Below are 16,449 nucleotides of genomic sequence, written 5' to 3'. Positions count from 1 at the left end.
CAGTTTGAAGGAAGCCTTGTTGAATTTTTCTCACCATGAAAATAAATCTTTGGGGAGGTCTGTGGGCGGAGAATGCCCAGCACCATTGGCCCTTGGGACTCTCTAGCCCATCCGCGGGGCCCATCGCCAATGTTAAAGTTCTCTCTGGTCTTTCTGCTCCACAGGGTTTCATCAGTTCGCTTAATGAGCAAGTGTTGAAGGTTTACTACTTACCTGGAGTACCTGAGGTCTTTGAAAGAAGTTTCCAGATACAGATCGCCCACCTGGACCCAGAAAACATCACACTGAGTGGAGAGGGAATCTTTCCCCGAATCTACCTCGATCTCCCCAGAAACCTCAAAGGTACGACTACCCGCTGTTGTAGTTCCCCACGGGGAGCAAACCATGCGCGTTAGCTTAGCTTGTTCGAAGGTTGAAAGCTACTCGCATTGTTAGCTTGAGAGGTCCTTGCTGGTTCCCTTCTGTGTTACTCCTCAACTGCAAAAAAGTCGAGAGTTGAAACTGCCTTGGCGACCTGAGTTTAGTGAGACAAGACATGGCCATGGCGGTCCCAAATTAAGATCCCCTGGTCAATTTTGCCATCACTGAATTACTTACAGAGGCATCAGGACACTGCACTTCCCAAGGCTCTTCTTCCAGCACCGTTCCTTCCAGCTGTGCTCCCCCTCCCCTCTGCCCTTCCCTAGGAGCACACTCACAGGTGCCCACTGAGAACGCAAAGGCTGCTTTTACTGCAAGGAGTACACTTCTCAAAATATAAACTGTACTGAAAGGCAACCAAGGCTCTGACCCCTTTGGGGCCTTACCGAGTTCGGAGGCTAATTTAGACTGTTATTCACCGTCTGCCCACATCTCTCGCCAAGGACTTCCTGATAGCGTCTGGCCTCCAGAGCTATCCCTCTGTACCAGGCAGTTTCTGTCTTGGCAGATCCCAAAGCTCAGGTGAGCAGCTCTTTTATAGCCATAGACTCTGGTTCTTTCTTGTGGATCAAAGGCCAGAGAAACCCCTCACTCCTCTTCCTACTGAACCCCTCAGGCTCCTTGAACTCCACATTCCCTAAGCAGCTTCAGACTAAACCTTCCACCTCAGCCTGTCCTCCTACCCCATTCCCCAAAGTCACTGACTCAACTGTTGATAATCATCTATTAAATCCTAATTTTCCACTCCCTGAAAATACGAACACAACCATTAGTAAAACTAAACCCATGTCACACCCTAGCACCTAGAGTTCCAGCAAACAGAAGTTAGTCCAACTCCACATACAGCTGTCAGGAAGGAAGGCCTTTACCACACGGCTGAAAACTGGGCACCCAGCTGGCCTCTTTAGGCAGTAGACATGGTTTGGGCAGTTCAGGGCTTTAAAATAATTGAAATCTGGATACTATTAGTTGGGCCTTCTGTGCTTCCCCACAATCCCAGGGCTTCCTGCTGTTTCCTAAAAGACCCTGTAATTACTTTGCCTGCCTTGCACTGCTTACTGGTGAACTTGGGTGTCTGTAATCTCTCCGCCAATCGCCTACCCTCCCTGATTCAGGTGATTGTAGCTTATTTTGTTGCAATTAAAGCAACTTGAGATTTAATAAACATGAAGACTAACTGAAAGAGTGACCAGCCGTCTGGGTTTGTCCAGCCTGAGGGGTTTCCCAAGTCCTGCAGCTGACGACAGTGCTGGAACTAGGAGAGCACCAGATAAGCTGGGATCCAGGCGGTCACCCTACAGCTGGCTTAGGATGCTAGTGCCGTCAGCTTCTCGAGAACCAGCCGAAAAGCTCACTAAACTCAGTGAGGTCCCTGTTACAAATCCGACCCACTCACAAAATTACCTCATCCCCCAAAGCAGAGAAAACATGGCAAGGAAGGTACCAAAAAGTTCATTTCCCTGCTCACTTTATTTAGCCTGAGCTAAAAGCCTGTGTTTGGGGTATAATTCATATATTTCTAACCATCCTGATTTTCTTCTCCCTCCAACCCCCACAGGAAATGAAAAGTATGAAACCTTCTTAGATCAGGCCAGAAAAAACCTAGAAAAAGAGTTCAGCAAATATGAAACATTAAATCACTCAGAGACCACTGAGGAAATGCCCGAGGATGACTATTTTAAGGTAAGACTAGCCTCACTCTGCACAGAATGTATGTGGCAGAAGGACAGTATGTGCAAAGGCCCTGGGGCAAGAAGGACATGGTGTCTCTGAGAAATGGAAAGTAGAAAAAGGTATAGCAAAGAAGGGAGGGAAGGGGATAAGGGAACCAAGATGAGCCTGAAGAGGTGAGCAGCCCCTAGTGAACCTATTACGCTTTTTGAACTTTACCCTGGGGGCAATAGGAAGTCACTGAGTGCTTCCACTGAGGCATGGATAACCATATTTTGCATCTTTTATTTTAAAAGCTGATGGAGTAATTATAGATGAGAGATGGTGGTAGTGTAAACAAAGGTGACAACTGAGAAAGCAGGGAGAATTAGGTGGATTCAAGAAATATTTTGGAGGTAGATTCGTCAGGGGTGAATTGGATGTGGGAGTGAGGAGGAGGTGACTTCCAAGTGATTTTCTTGGATGACAAAATAAGGAGGGGCACTCAGATAAGAAACTCAGGGCGAGAAGCAAGTTTCGGGTGAAAGAGGAGCGTTCAGATGGTCCATTATTAACCTGAGATTTCTGTGCACCATCCAAGCAGAGGCATCCAATAGGGAGCTGGAACCACTGCTATGCACCTGGGGGTGGAGATAAGCTGGAGAAAGTGATTTGAGAGTCTTCAGATGGTCATTGTAATCACAGGAGATGGTGAGCTTCCCAGGAAGTGTTTTGAGTGGTCAGGGAAGAGTGTAAATTCGGAGTGGACACTTCAGGTACCCAACACCTGAGGCGGGGAGGGGGTTCCGGAGCAATCAGGAGTGCGTGGTGCCTCCCAGGTGGAATCGAGGCCAAGAACCGGTCTCTCGAGGGAGGGAGTGACCCAGCTTGTAAATAAAGGCTGCCCCTGCTGTGAGTTAGGAAGGCAAAACCCCCAAATGTCCTCTCCCACCGCTCCCTGAAATTCCCCTCTTCACAGTCTACTCCTGACATTGAAGGCTGCTTTCTCTCTGTGCTCTTCTTTTAAAGAGCAAATGTACATGAGAAAGGATTATACATACAGCTGAGAGAGCTTAGATTGGTTAAAAGGGAGTTCTCAAATGGGAAATGGGGGTGTCGCTGGGGAGACTCGGGACCCCACAGGGGGTATCTGCAGTATTTTGCAGATACTGAAGGTTAATCTTAGCTCCAAGAAAAATCATAATTAATAACAGCAGCTACCATTAACTGAACTCTTATACCAGGCCTGTGCCACGCTACTGACCTGCATTATCATTTCATTAACTCCTCCCACCCTGGGGCAGCAGGAGCAAGGTTCCATTATCATCTTAATTAAGGTTTCGCAGAACTCATGGAAGCAAGTGCATTTCCCAAGGCTAGCAGCAGAGCTAGGATTTGCATGCAGGCCTGTCCAAATCCTAACACCATGTTCTCAGCCTCTGCCCTCTCCGGCTGGACCCCCAGCCCTCCCCGAGGGGCAGCGGTGCATCTCCACCTGCTACCTGCCTTCCCAGGGGGCACCTCGTCAGAGCCTTAGCAGGCTGGTGGTCCCTCGGGGGGTTTCAGAGAATGCGATGGCAGGAGCAGAGCGAGCTAGCCCTCCTGCATAAGCCAGGGCTCCACTGACCACAGGGTTCAAGAATCAAGATGACTGGGAAAGCCTGTAGGTGAGGCAGGCTCTTGTCAGACCTCATCACAGTTCCTGCCTCTCCCTGTTGTCTCGGTCCAGGCCACTTCACACATTAACCTTTCCTTCTTGGCCCTGAGCCTCAGGTTGGGACCTTCTGGAAGAGTATCTCCCTACCTTTTTTCACTATCACTCCCCCCAAGACATTTTTTCCTACTGCCCCATGAAATGCATTTGTTATACATAAAACTTACTCTCTTTGAATAGTTTGGTAGTAAATTTTTTAATTTTTATTTTGAAATAATTATAACTCACAGCAAGCTGTGCAAAATGTTTTCCCAATGGCAACACCTTACATAACTATAGCACAATATCAAACTCAGGAAATTGACATTGGTGCAAGCTACAGAGCTTATTCGGATTTCATCAATTTTATGTGCACTGGTGTGTGGGTGGGTGTGGGGTTGCTTCTTTGCAATATTTTCATGTGTAGATTTATGTAGCCACAGCCACAATTAAAATACAGAGCTGTTCCACCACAAGGATACTTATGCTTGTTCGGGAAACAGAATTCAACGAAATCTTCCAACCCAGAAAATCTCTCCACAAAAGTAGAAGAGAAAGAAAGAAAATTATTATTAAATAATTATTAAAACCAGAATGAGATCTGTGTCACAGGCAGTCCACTCAGAGATTGCAAAGACAAAAAGAAATCTCAGCCTTATATATATAGCCAAGCAGATGCAACCATTACATACACATTGTCAAATGAAACAGTAACTAATCCTTAAGTAAGAACTATAACTAGTCCTCAAATTAGAGGACTTGGCAGCACCATTTGTTACACATAGTTCATCCTAAATCCACATGGTAATTGGGGTGACCATCTGGGTTAGCTAATTGGCTTTATCCAAGGAAACCAAAGTTCTCTTGTTTTTATGACAGTGCCCTCTGACCTTAGGCTCTCACCCTCCCACAGAGACTGGGCGGTAGGGGCTCCATTGTCCTTGGTGATTATATCAAGGGACAGTCCCCAGGTCCTTGAGAAAGACACTCTGAGTTGTAAAGCTGGGAGGCTCATATAGCCCTTAAAAAGATTTACATACATTTCAAAGAGACAGAGAAAGAACTTACAAGTTCTCTAAAGTAAATGCTCTATGAAAAGGGGTCGGGGAGAAGTCTCTTCCCTTATTTTCAAAAGGGCAAATTAAGTCTCTTATTTTTAATTGTATTTGCCCTTACTTGCTACTCCTTTATAACCATACCCATCCCTAATGTCCCCATCCCTTGCCCCTAGCAACCACTAATCTGTTCTTCATCTCTATGCTTTTGTCATTTCAATAACATTATACAAATGGAATCATACAATATATAACCTTTTGAGATTGGCTTTTTTCATTCAGCATGATGCCCTTAAGGTCCATGAATATTAATAGTTCATTCCTTTTTGTTGCTGAGACTACTCGTGCTATAGATGTACCAGTTCGCCTACTCCAGCCACTCCCATGAAAATGTTATTATTACACATAGACTGTATATCTGTTTATGTACTGTGGCCCTTTGGAGGGCCGCAAACCACTGTAATAGCTAAGATTTTTTTGCCTGCTCCATGAACCAATTTCCAGCCCTTGGGGGTGATATTGCCCACATTGAGAGTGCATGTCCTAGAAGATTTTGCTCACTTGCTCCTCTCTGTTGCTCCAGTTAAATGCTCAGCTCCAGATGGAAGTAGAGAGACTTATAGTCCAAAGCTATGCCATAGAACATCAGAAAACAATTATCCCCGATCTCACGGACGACGTCAGCCATCGGGGTCGCCACAGACTGGCCAAGTGAGTGCCCTTCCATGTTTGTTTCAGAGCGTAGGGAGCAAGCGCTGCCGCCCACAGAGCGCTCCCTGCAGGGGGTGATCACCCAGGGCTGCAGTGCGCGCACCGTGTCTGCTACCCTTCAGCCTCCAGCTAACCAGGCAGGACTCCGCCTGTTAAAGTCAGAAACCTCTGGCTTTGTCTAAAGGCCAGGCCAGTTCCAGGTTCATGGGGGCCCACGATGTAGGTGTGAACCTCTGAGGGAAGAGGTGTCCTGTTCTTCATCTCCATTCTGGGAGATTGTTCTCAGCTCATTGTTCTCAGCTCCTGAGCGCAGCATTGTGCACAGGAGATAGAAGAGAGCCTCGCACCCTCTCACTTTTGGAAAAGCGACTGGTAAGGGGAGCTTGTTAACCATTTCAGAATCCAGCTGCCAGAGTATATCCTGGACTTTGGCTACCTCATCCTTGGTGACTCCCGAACCTACATCATCAAAATCACCAACACCAGTCACATCCCAGTGTCCTTCCATGCAGAAAAGCGTGTCCTTCACGATACAGGTAACCGGGCGAGGGAGACCCTTTCCCACTGCACCTTGTCGTTTCCAACAAGGCCATCTGTACTGTCTTCCTGGAGTAGAGTGTGTATGTCTTCTGGGATCAGCTGAAAGAACGGTTGGGTCATTCATTGATTCTTTGAATGGTTATCCTGCCCCAGAGGGGCCCTAACTAAAGCAGCTCTTATTTGCACTCTTTCCTGCAAAGAAATTCTGTTTGTCTTGGTCCAGGCTTTAGTACTGAGCTAGATCGTGTAAAGAATCTACCCTACTGCGAAACAGAAATGTTTGAAGTGAGATTTGACCAACAAGGGACCAATCTTTCTGTTGGAAACAAAGAAGTCATTCTGCCCATCAAGGTAAGAGGCACCCCTGGGCCCAGCTGACACTCCCCAGCTTCTAGCTCTGCTGGTTGATCACCCTTGGGATGATCCAGTTACTATTTCAGAGCCATGATTCTCCCCCCAACCCTGTCCCACATGCTGACAGCAATATTATGCCCACTCTAGGTGATTGGAGGGCCAACAGTTAACATCTATCTGCAAGCCAAGGTGACCATTCCCTCTATGACACTGTCTTGTGAAAAAGTGGAGTTTGCCACAACTCAGTGTGGACAGTGCCTTGTGGAAACTATTCAGCTTTCCAATCATCTTCAAGTTCCTTGTGAATGGTTTGTCGTCAGCCATAAGCCATTTAACAAGGTGAGTTGTGGTCTGTTGGTCCCTTTTTTCCATCTCCATTTCAGCCAGATTTCTAATTCTAGGCATTCACTCTCGTCATTTTACTCTCCTGCTGAGACTTTCAGGACAACTATTACCTCCTGAATAAAATATAATTCCTTAGGCCAGCACTCAAGGATCTATCAGGCTATGCTGTCTGGTGAATGTCATTCATCTTTGTACCCCTGGTATCTACACTTTCTCTGGTACCTGAGAGGCACTCAGTAAATGTAGATTGAGTGAGTAGAGTATGGAATAAGTCCATTTTCCATAGATGATTACCTAACTGTCTAATATTTATTAACCAGCTGGAGAAACACATGCCAAAGTACTTGAGACGGAAGCTACGTGCTGAATTAAAGCCGAAAACACGGATCTTTGAGATCCAGCCTGCTTCTGGGGTCTTGGATCCTGGTGAGAAGTCCAACGTGCAAGTGAGATTCATGCCCAAAGAAGAGGTAAGCTGTAAAGAAATGTGATTCCATTCAGACTCTCTGAATCTCTGAGCTTTACTCAAATTCCATGCTCCATTGGGTCACCCGGGAAGCTTTGAGTGGCCTGTGCCTCCCTCTTCTGATTATGACAGCTCAAGTGCTTCTGGTTTCTGTAGGAGCCATGTGGCCCAGTGGTTAAGAGCACGAGGAATCAGCACATCAATCTAACACATCGACTTTTATCAGCAGACCTGGGTTAATGGCCTTTTGCCTCTGCAATTAGAGGCTGTGTGGCTTTGAGCAAATTACTTAACTCTGCTCAATTTCAGTTTGCTCATAGATAAAATGAAAAATAATATTATGTGCCAAAAATCCCTTATTGCAATTCTGAGATCCAATAAGCTCCAAAAACTGGGAAAAAATTTCATACGTTTCAGACCCAAATTCATTTGGCAGAAAAACCTCATCTGAACTGACATGAGACTATTTAACCTTTATTTATCCCACTTAGCTTGCAGAATCTAACATTGCAATGCAGAAATATTAATGTGTTTGATTCCAGCACACCTGCCTCAGACCCTGCTGAGGCTGTTAGGTAACATAGGGTACTCTGTTTACCTTTTTAAAAATCTGAATTTGAACATGTCTGGCCCTGGGGCCTTCAGGTAAGACATTATCGACTGCAATAGCTACCTCCTAGGGTCATATTGAAGATTAAGTGAATTAATGTGAATAAAATGCACAGCATTCTGCTCTATATGTAGTAAGTGTCTCAATAACTACTAACTATTATCATTAGTAGTTTTGATAACAATAAGTACTTCCTGGAAGACATGCTCCCTGGGCCTCACAATCGTTTCTTTTGTGTATTCAGCACAAAGCTACTTCTGACAAAGAACATAGTAAAAATAATAAACACTTAGAACCAGAAAAGATCTCAAAAGATTACATTGTAAAGACTTTTGCTCAGCCCTGGCTGGTGTGGCTCGGTTGGTTGCAGCAGTGTCCCGTGCACCAAAAGGTTGCAGGTTCGATCCCAGTCGAGGAGCGTGCAGAAGGCACACAATGGGTGTTTCTCTCTCACATCGATGTTTCTCTCTCTCTCTCTCTCTCTCTATTTCTCAAATTAATTTAAAACTAAAGACTTTTGCTCAAAGCTTAAAGCACTTAGGAGATGTTTTTCTTTATTCTCTTAAAAGAAAAAACGGTGCAAGTTTTTAGAATAACAATGGATTTCCTGGTAATAGCTTTGAGGAAATACTTAAGCACCTGTAGTGAGAAAGAAGAAGAGTGGATGACTTCATATCTGATTCTAAAATGAAGTCCCTGTTTCTATTATAATAAAAATATCCCCAACCCTTTTAAAAGAAAATAGAATTCATATGTGTTTCATTGTTAGAGAATCTTAAGACTGTCAAGGGATTTACTCAAGATTTTGGATGTTTTACTGAATGAGGGAAATATCAGTAAATATAATAAATACACACACACACACACACACACACACACACACTTGTTCAGGCACTTCCATAAAGGTTGGGTTGGAATTGGTGAAAGTTAATAAAATGCTTCCACCGATTGGGAGAGGAATTGGTTAGCCCTCCAGCCCATATAATCCACACCAACATCACCATCAGCATCAGCAGCAGAGAAATCACCAATGTCCAGACACTCAACTCCTAGACATTATAGCATGTGTCCAGAATACTGTGTTAGAAAACAAGGAAATAAATGGAATGTTTTAGCAATATTTCCATAAAAAGCAATTAAAATATGGAAGTTTGGGCTGGGGCCTGCAAACCCACATCTTTAAATAGGTTCCTCAGTGAAACAAAGAGTAAGATCATTGGCATCATTATCAACTGGTTACTTGGGTCGTAATTGTATTAGGTGAAGTGAATGCTATAGCTGATTATCCATGACTTAACTGTATGTTCAAAAAATGGAAATATGTTCATTCAGATTCTCCAAGAAACAGACCTAGAGACATTTTTTAATGCAAACAGATTATTTGAGAGGTATAGGGAATATTGACAGAAACATAGAAAGAAGGTAACAGAAAGGAAGGCAGCTAATAAGGTGTGTGAGTGAGCCAGCTACCTTGGAGACTGGAACTTAATCCCACTGGAAACTCTTAGAAAATATACAAAGTACACATTTCAGAAGGATCCCTTCCCCTGGAGTGAAGGAGTTGGGGTCTTTATATAATAACTTCTGACAGTCATTGATTGAGGACTGCTCCTAGGAGGTGTTACTTCTCCAACACTCTACCCTGCCCTGCCCTGCCCTGCCCATGGGTAGCCAGGCCCATGAAATGAGAGCTCAGGGGTTCCTGCCCAGAGGTACAGATAGTGGCAGTGGGACATCTGGGTACACTGGAGGTCTGAGGGATATGAGCAAGGTGTTTAGAGGGCCTTCTACAAGTGATAAACCATTGATACAATGCCTGGCATGCTAGATACGAAGTATTAATACTGTAATAGAAATTGCTGTCATGAAAGTTTATAAGAAAAGTTCTCTCTCTTAATCTAAATAGGATCAATTTTGTTCCCCCCTCCCCCCGCCCCTCAGCCCCAGGGTTTTCAGTTTTACATGGCATATAATAGAAAAACTTCAGATGCTTTTTTGGTTTTTATGTTTTCCAGAAATTCTACAGTCAAACCCTGATGTTCCAGATTGCCCGTAGTAGTCAGAAGCTTATGCTCTTGGCACAGGGGCAAGGTTTAGAGCCACGCTTGGAATTTAGTCCTTCAATTCTGGAGCTGGGGCCACTGCTGCCTTTTGCACCTGGAGACGAGGCCGAGGTGGTGGTGAAGAATCCCTGTGACTTTCCCATTGAGTTTTACTCCTTAGAATTTGACCAGCAGTATCTCGTAGAAGAGAAGGTGAGCAGACGCCAAAACCAAACTCCATTTTCCTCCCCGTGCTGGGTCCTGACATGTACTCATGCTCTTCACTCCGCCGGGACAACTGCCCCTGATCTTTACCCCTCCTTCCCTTTGAACCCTTCTTTGACAATTTAAAGATCACTTTGTAGACTTCTCTTGCCCTGAGCAAAACTCATTGCCTCTCTGTGATTGCATTATACATTTTAAACAACTAATTGAAAAATTAATACATGCTGATGGTTAAAATTCAAACAGTGAAGAACATATGCAGCAGTCATTATATTTGAAGTGAGTTTCTTGTAGATAGCATATAATTAGGTCTTTTTAAAATATACTCTGGCAGTCTCTGTCTTTAGTTGGCATATTTTGACCATTTACATTTGATGTAATTATGTTAGGGTTTAACTCTGCCATTATCTTTTTTTTCTCTGTTTGTTCTGGGTTGTATATTTTCCAGTTGCTCCTTCATGTTCATTTTTTTAAACTTTATTTTTTGGAGCAGTTTAGAGATTGGGCTATACCCCTTACCCCCACACATCATAGCCAGCCTCATTATCAATATCCCTTTCTAGAATGGTACATTTGCTACAATTGATGAACCTACATTGACACATCATAATCACTCAAAGTCTATAGTACATTAGAGTTCACTGTTCATGTTATATGTGCTATGGGTTTGGACAAATGTATAATTACATGTGTCCATCATTATAGTATCATACAGAGTAATTTCACTGCCCTAAAAATCTTCTGTGCTCAGCCTATTAATCTCCTCCTCCTCCCAACCCTGGTAACCACTGGTCTTTTTACTGTCTCCATAACTTGGTCTTTTCCAAGATGCCATATAATTGTAATCATACAGTATGTAGCCTTTTCAGATTGGCTTTTTTCACTTATTAATATGCATTTAAGTTTCTTTCATATCATTTTGTGACTTGATAGCTAATTTCTTTTGAGCACAGAATAATACTCCATTGTGCGGATGTACCACTATTTATTTATCCATTCACCTATTGAAGGACATCTTGGTTGCTTCCAAGTTTTGACAGTTATGAATAAAGCTGCTGTAAACACCCATGTGCAGAGCTTTGTGTAGACATAAGTTTTTGACTCCTTTCAGTAAGTACCAAGGAGCATGATTGCTGGATTGTATGGTAAGAGTATGTTTAGTTTTGTAAGAAACCGCCAACCTGTCTTCCAAAGCAGTCGTACCATTTTGCATTCTCGTGAGCAATAATTGAGAGTTCCTGTTGCTGCTCATCCTCGCCAGCACTTGATGTTGTCAGTGTTTTGGATTTTGGCCATTCTAATAGGTGTGTAGTAGTATCTCACTGTGGTTTTCATTTGCATTTTCCTGATAACATATGCTGTGGAGTGTCTATTTATGTGCTTATTCACCATCCGGGTATCTTTTTTGGTGAGGTGTCTGTCAAGGTCTTTGGCCTACTTTTTAATCAGGTTGTTTGCTTTCTTTTTGTTGAGTTTTTAAGAGTTTTTAACATATTTTGAGTAATAGTCCTTTGTCAGATGTGTCTTTTGCAAACATTTTCTCACAGTTCGTGGTTTGTCTTCTCATTCTCTTGACAATGTCTTTTGCAGAGCAGAAGTTTTTAATTTTAATGAAGTTTTGCTGTTCAAGAAGTCTGATGCTTAGCTATCTGTTACTTATTAGTTATCTATTGCTGCAAAACAAAATACCCCCAAGCTTAACAACATAAACGTTTGTCATCTCATGTTTTCTGTGGATTAGGAATTTGCAAATGGCTTAGCTAAGGTGGCTCTGCTTCCTCAGGACCCTCCCCAACTCAGTCTCTGAATCTTCTGGTTTCTTTACATCCAAGGTTTATGCTCTACCCAATTTAGATTCTGCCTCCAGAAGTTTTTCTCAGAATGGGCATCTGTGCCTCTGGAAGGGAGTCTTTTCATTGGGTATTTATGAAATGCTCAATCGCTTATGTTGGCACAGCATCCTCTGTTGTGGGTCAAGTTCAATGGAAAGCAGAATTTAAGACTCTGAGATTTGCGTGATTTATTAGGGAGCATTCTCAGGAAAAACACCTGTAAAGAATAGGAAAGTAGAATTGGGAGAGAAAAAGATGAACTGTGATGAGATTTCAACAGGGGCTTCAGCTGATGCTGCAGGAAGCTCTGGAGCCGGGTTGGCTCTTTAGAGTGACTCAGTTAAAGCCAGTTGGCCAAACCTTCGTGTCTCTGTAGCAACCAGTCTTTGGGATATTCCTTCCTTTCCATACTGACCTCTGTCTTGTATCAAATCTTCACATGTGAATGGTTCTATCCTGAGCTCTCTTCTACTTCACTGGTCAATTTGTCTCTCGCAATATCAATACCACCCTATTATTCCAGTCTCATAAGTCCTGATATCTGGTAGGGGGCAACCCTCTCTCTCTAGTCTTCTTTGTGTTCTATTTTAGCCCTTTGTTCTTCCATATATATTTTAGAATCATCTTATTAGCAGTGGTTTTTAAACAATGGAAAATGGTGATCCTGGAGAAGGGTCACCACTGGAGCCAGGTGACCCTCCCAGCACCTGCCAGTTACAATAAATCGGGTCCTATAGGAAGTGATTGCTTTCTAGGGCTTTCTTTTACTGTACTTTATAAACATACATACATACTAGAGTTGCCACATTTAGCAGAAAGAGAAACAGTTTTGCTAAATTAAATTTGAATTTCAGATAAGCAGCATTGGACATACTTATACTAGAAAAATTATTCATTGTTTATCTGAAATTCAGATTTAACTGGGCGTCCCACGTTTCCTCTGACAACACTAATACATATCCCCCTCCCCCCCATGCACGTGCACACATACACATACTTAATACCATTTCGCTTATTTTCCCCTGGGTGCTCCATTTATGAGACAGCAACCTTACCCAGTATAATATTGCTAACACAGTATTTTATAAGAATGTGTCATTCAAGGTGGGTAATGGAGTTCTGTACTTTTGTCAATGGAAAAAAAAATCCCAGTATATCTTATTTTTAAAACAAGAAGAAAATTCTCTTCCACAAGTTGAATGCCCAGGTTAAAATGGAGCAAAAATAGAGATCCCAGCCCCCCGGGTTCAGGGCTAAGCCTTACTTTTAGACTCCTCCAAAGGACCCTGCCCTGAGCACACACCAGGCCTCGGGCAGGCACAGGGGTTTTACAGGATGGGTGAGCAGACCCACTGAGCGCCATGGGGAGACGCCTCCAGCGAGACCAACAGCAGTTCCCACTGTCCTCGAGCAGATCTTGCGAACGCTGAAGGGCTATGATTCCTACAACACCCTGCTGCTGCCACCCCGTGTCCCTGGGGAGAAGCTGCCCCCAGAGGTGTATGAGTACTTCAAGGAGATGAAGCAGTCCAAAGAGGAGCAGATGAAGGCGAAATATCTGGAGGCTCTGGGGCAGGACAACGGTGAGAACTCATCTCAGGGGCCCGGCTCCTGTCCCTGCCCCGGCTTCTTTGAATGGTCTCTGGTGCCAGGCAGGTTCGAGGTGCCTTATGCATTTTATTTCTACCCCTTACAAAATGCTCCTGACCCAACCTGTAGGGGTGCGCAGACAGGGACGCATTCCGCTCTCACTAGACCCTAGTGGGGAGTTAAGACAAAAACAGCTACTACAGAGCTAGAGCACTCGCCAGATACCAAGCCCTGTGCTGAGGGCACCACGTGTACAGGTGAGGAACTGAAGCATTGACAGGCCACGTCCACAGTTTAAGTGGCAGAATCGGGATTCAAGCTCAGGTCTCCCTGGCTCTAGAGTCCAGGACGGTAACCACTCTACTCCGCGGTTCCCGTGTGTGTGCCTGGGCAATGCAAGGCAAGACGTCACCTATGGTAGAAATGGGTGCCCTCAGAGAGGTGGGTGTTCACACAAGGAAGAGGTCAGCCCTTCATCGTCCTCAAGGCCAACCCCCAATCTCCAAGCTAGACTGCGCACTCCTAAGCTGGCCCTTCCTGGCTCGGCGCCCCTGGGTGACTGCGTCGTCGCCCTCGTGTGCCCTTGAACATCAGTGTTCCCTGACGCCCTGTAGGATTCTGTGGCTTGTCATGCTGCTCGCTTCTCCTTCCTGCTTCTCCGTGCCTTCTTCTTGGCCCTCCCTGTCCTTCCTGGCTCTCTTCTTCTGTGTAACAGTCATTACGTGTGTAATTATTTCCTTCATACCCGTCACCACCCCCAGACAAGGAACCCCCAAAAGGCAGTGGTCACATATTCCCCACTTGTAAACCCAGTGCCTGGAACAGCACCTAATACTCCTAGTGCCCAATAAATATGTACTGTAAGAGTGAGTGAGTGAATGAATGAATGAATGAATGAATCGAATCGAGCCCATTTCTCCTGCTCTTGGGCCTGGCTTGTTTTCCCTCCAGGAAGCTAATCAGAGAAGACTAGTTTTTTTGCCCTAAATGGAGAAGATGAGAGAAGAAGGCTGCCTGTCCACCCATCTCCTGCTCATATTCATTGAGCACTATTAGTTTATTAGAACTGCTATCACAAATGCCACACACTGGGTGCCTTAACCAACAGAACTTTATTTTCTCACAATTCTGGAGACTAGAAGTTTAAGGTCAAGATGTCGGCAGGGTTGTTTTCTTCTGTACCTTCCTCCTCGACTTGTAGATGGCTGTCTTTACCCTGCGTTCACACGGTCTTCCTGCTGTGTGTGTCTGTGTCCTAATCACTTCTTCTACAAACACCAGTCATATTGGATTATGGATGGATTAGGACACCCAAATGACCTCATTTTAACTTCATTACCTTTAGAAAGGCCCTATCTTCAACTACAGCCACATTCTAAGGTACTGGGGAGTTAAGACTTCAGCATATGAATTTTAGGGGAACCAGTTAAGCCCATAACAAACACATGCTGTGTTCCAAGCACTGAGCTGAAGTGCTGGGGGTGGGGGGAAGATCAATGAAACAGATCCCTGCCTTTGAGAGATCACAGTCAGGAAGTGGGTGGAGGGAAAGACATTTCAAGTCAGGACTGCCTGGTGGCCAGAATAGAGAGCTGTGAGAGGTTGTGATGTCCAAAGGACATCATAAAGTTGGGGGAGGGCCATGTCGCTCTCATGCCCATTACACACCACAGTTGTGGGTCCCTTTTTCCATTTGGCCCACTGAAACATGGCCTAGAGCCAGGACCCAAGGGTCCAGAGGAGTCCAGGAAGGCACACACTCTACTTCTCACCAGTGCTTCTCCGGGCATCTACTCACCTGCTTTCTCATGCTATAGACCACCCTTCCCCTCCCACACCACATCCAGGGACGGCCACAGTCCCAAGTCACATCGCCACCTTCACAAGAGAGCTGCAACCTCTCTGGCTCAAATCCAAATCCTCAACAAAGAGAATGCCTTGACCCTGGGGTAGAGGTGGGGAGGGGTCAATTCATATAGTCACAGCCCTTCTACGTGCCCACTGCAACTCTGTGGGATGGGGCAATGAGGAGGGTGCTGGGCAGACAAAAGGTTAGATGTGCTTACCAATAACACACAGAAATGTTCATGGTAAATTAAGAGGGAAAGCAGGCTACAAATTGGTATGTACAAGATTGGTTTTGAAAAATTAAAAATGAGAGGTTGCTAACTCTCCTGTACTGGTATCATAAAATTAAGATGCAATTCCCCTGTCACCATTTCTTTGTCTATCTATATCTCTTTTTGCAGTTGAATTTTATAATTTTTTGCTCTTCTGAACTTTCCAAATTATCTGGAGCAATAATTTGGGGGGGGGAGGTTATGTTAAAATGTAGAAACACTCTGAGCAGAGAAACTCAGTGCAGCTCTTGTTTACTTGAGTTGAATAGTCCAGGGTCAGCTAACCAGCTCAGCAATTCTCCTCTTTGTCTCTCTTTCCTTTTCTGCCCTCCCAAATCTTCCCCATGTGTTTTTATCCTTGCTCTCTGGTAGAAGATGATGATATACCCTTGTCAGAGCTGGGAACCTCCGGTGCGAAGAGGGCCTCGCTTAGCCAAGGGATCTCTGTCACATCTGACTTGGGGGATTGGGACGAGTCCAAGACAAACCCAGATGAAGAGGAGGATGATGACAGCCTGGAAAAAATAGTGTTTCAAAGTAACTGAGCATTTTATTATTTATTCATTTATTTATTCATTTATTTATTTTAATTAATCTATTTGAGGGAGGGAGGAAGGGAGAGAAAAAGAGAAACATCAATGTTAGAGAAAAACATCAATCAGTTGCCTTCCTTATACGCCCCAACTGAGGATCGAACCCACAACCTAGGTATGTGCCCTGACCGGAATAGAACTCTCCAGTTTCCGGTGCGACGGACAACACTCCAGCCAACTGAGCCACACTGGCCAAGGCTGAC

At 44.5% G+C, this 16,449-nt stretch overlaps 1 protein-coding gene across 1 annotated transcript in view; it reads left to right on the top strand.

The window, feature by feature from the left end:
- The window catches only part of HYDIN (HYDIN axonemal central pair apparatus protein), a 241,291-nt gene that overhangs the window by 141,704 nt on the left and 83,138 nt on the right, over positions 1-16,449 (top strand). Inside the window, 10 exon segments of the mRNA XM_087827374.1 lie at positions 165-342; positions 1,979-2,103; positions 5,402-5,529; positions 5,929-6,065; positions 6,293-6,420; positions 6,571-6,762; positions 7,089-7,238; positions 9,860-10,099; positions 13,358-13,526; positions 16,026-16,190. Coding sequence (XP_087683500.1) covers positions 165-342; positions 1,979-2,103; positions 5,402-5,529; positions 5,929-6,065; positions 6,293-6,420; positions 6,571-6,762; positions 7,089-7,238; positions 9,860-10,099; positions 13,358-13,526; positions 16,026-16,190 — 1,612 coding nt within the window.

The sequence above is a fragment of the Miniopterus natalensis genome, chromosome 18 (genome assembly GCF_054644295.1).
Source record: "Miniopterus natalensis isolate mMinNat1 chromosome 18, mMinNat1.hap1, whole genome shotgun sequence".
NCBI lineage: Eukaryota > Metazoa > Chordata > Mammalia > Chiroptera > Miniopteridae > Miniopterus > Miniopterus natalensis.
This window is presented reverse-complemented; position numbering and strand designations above follow the sequence as displayed.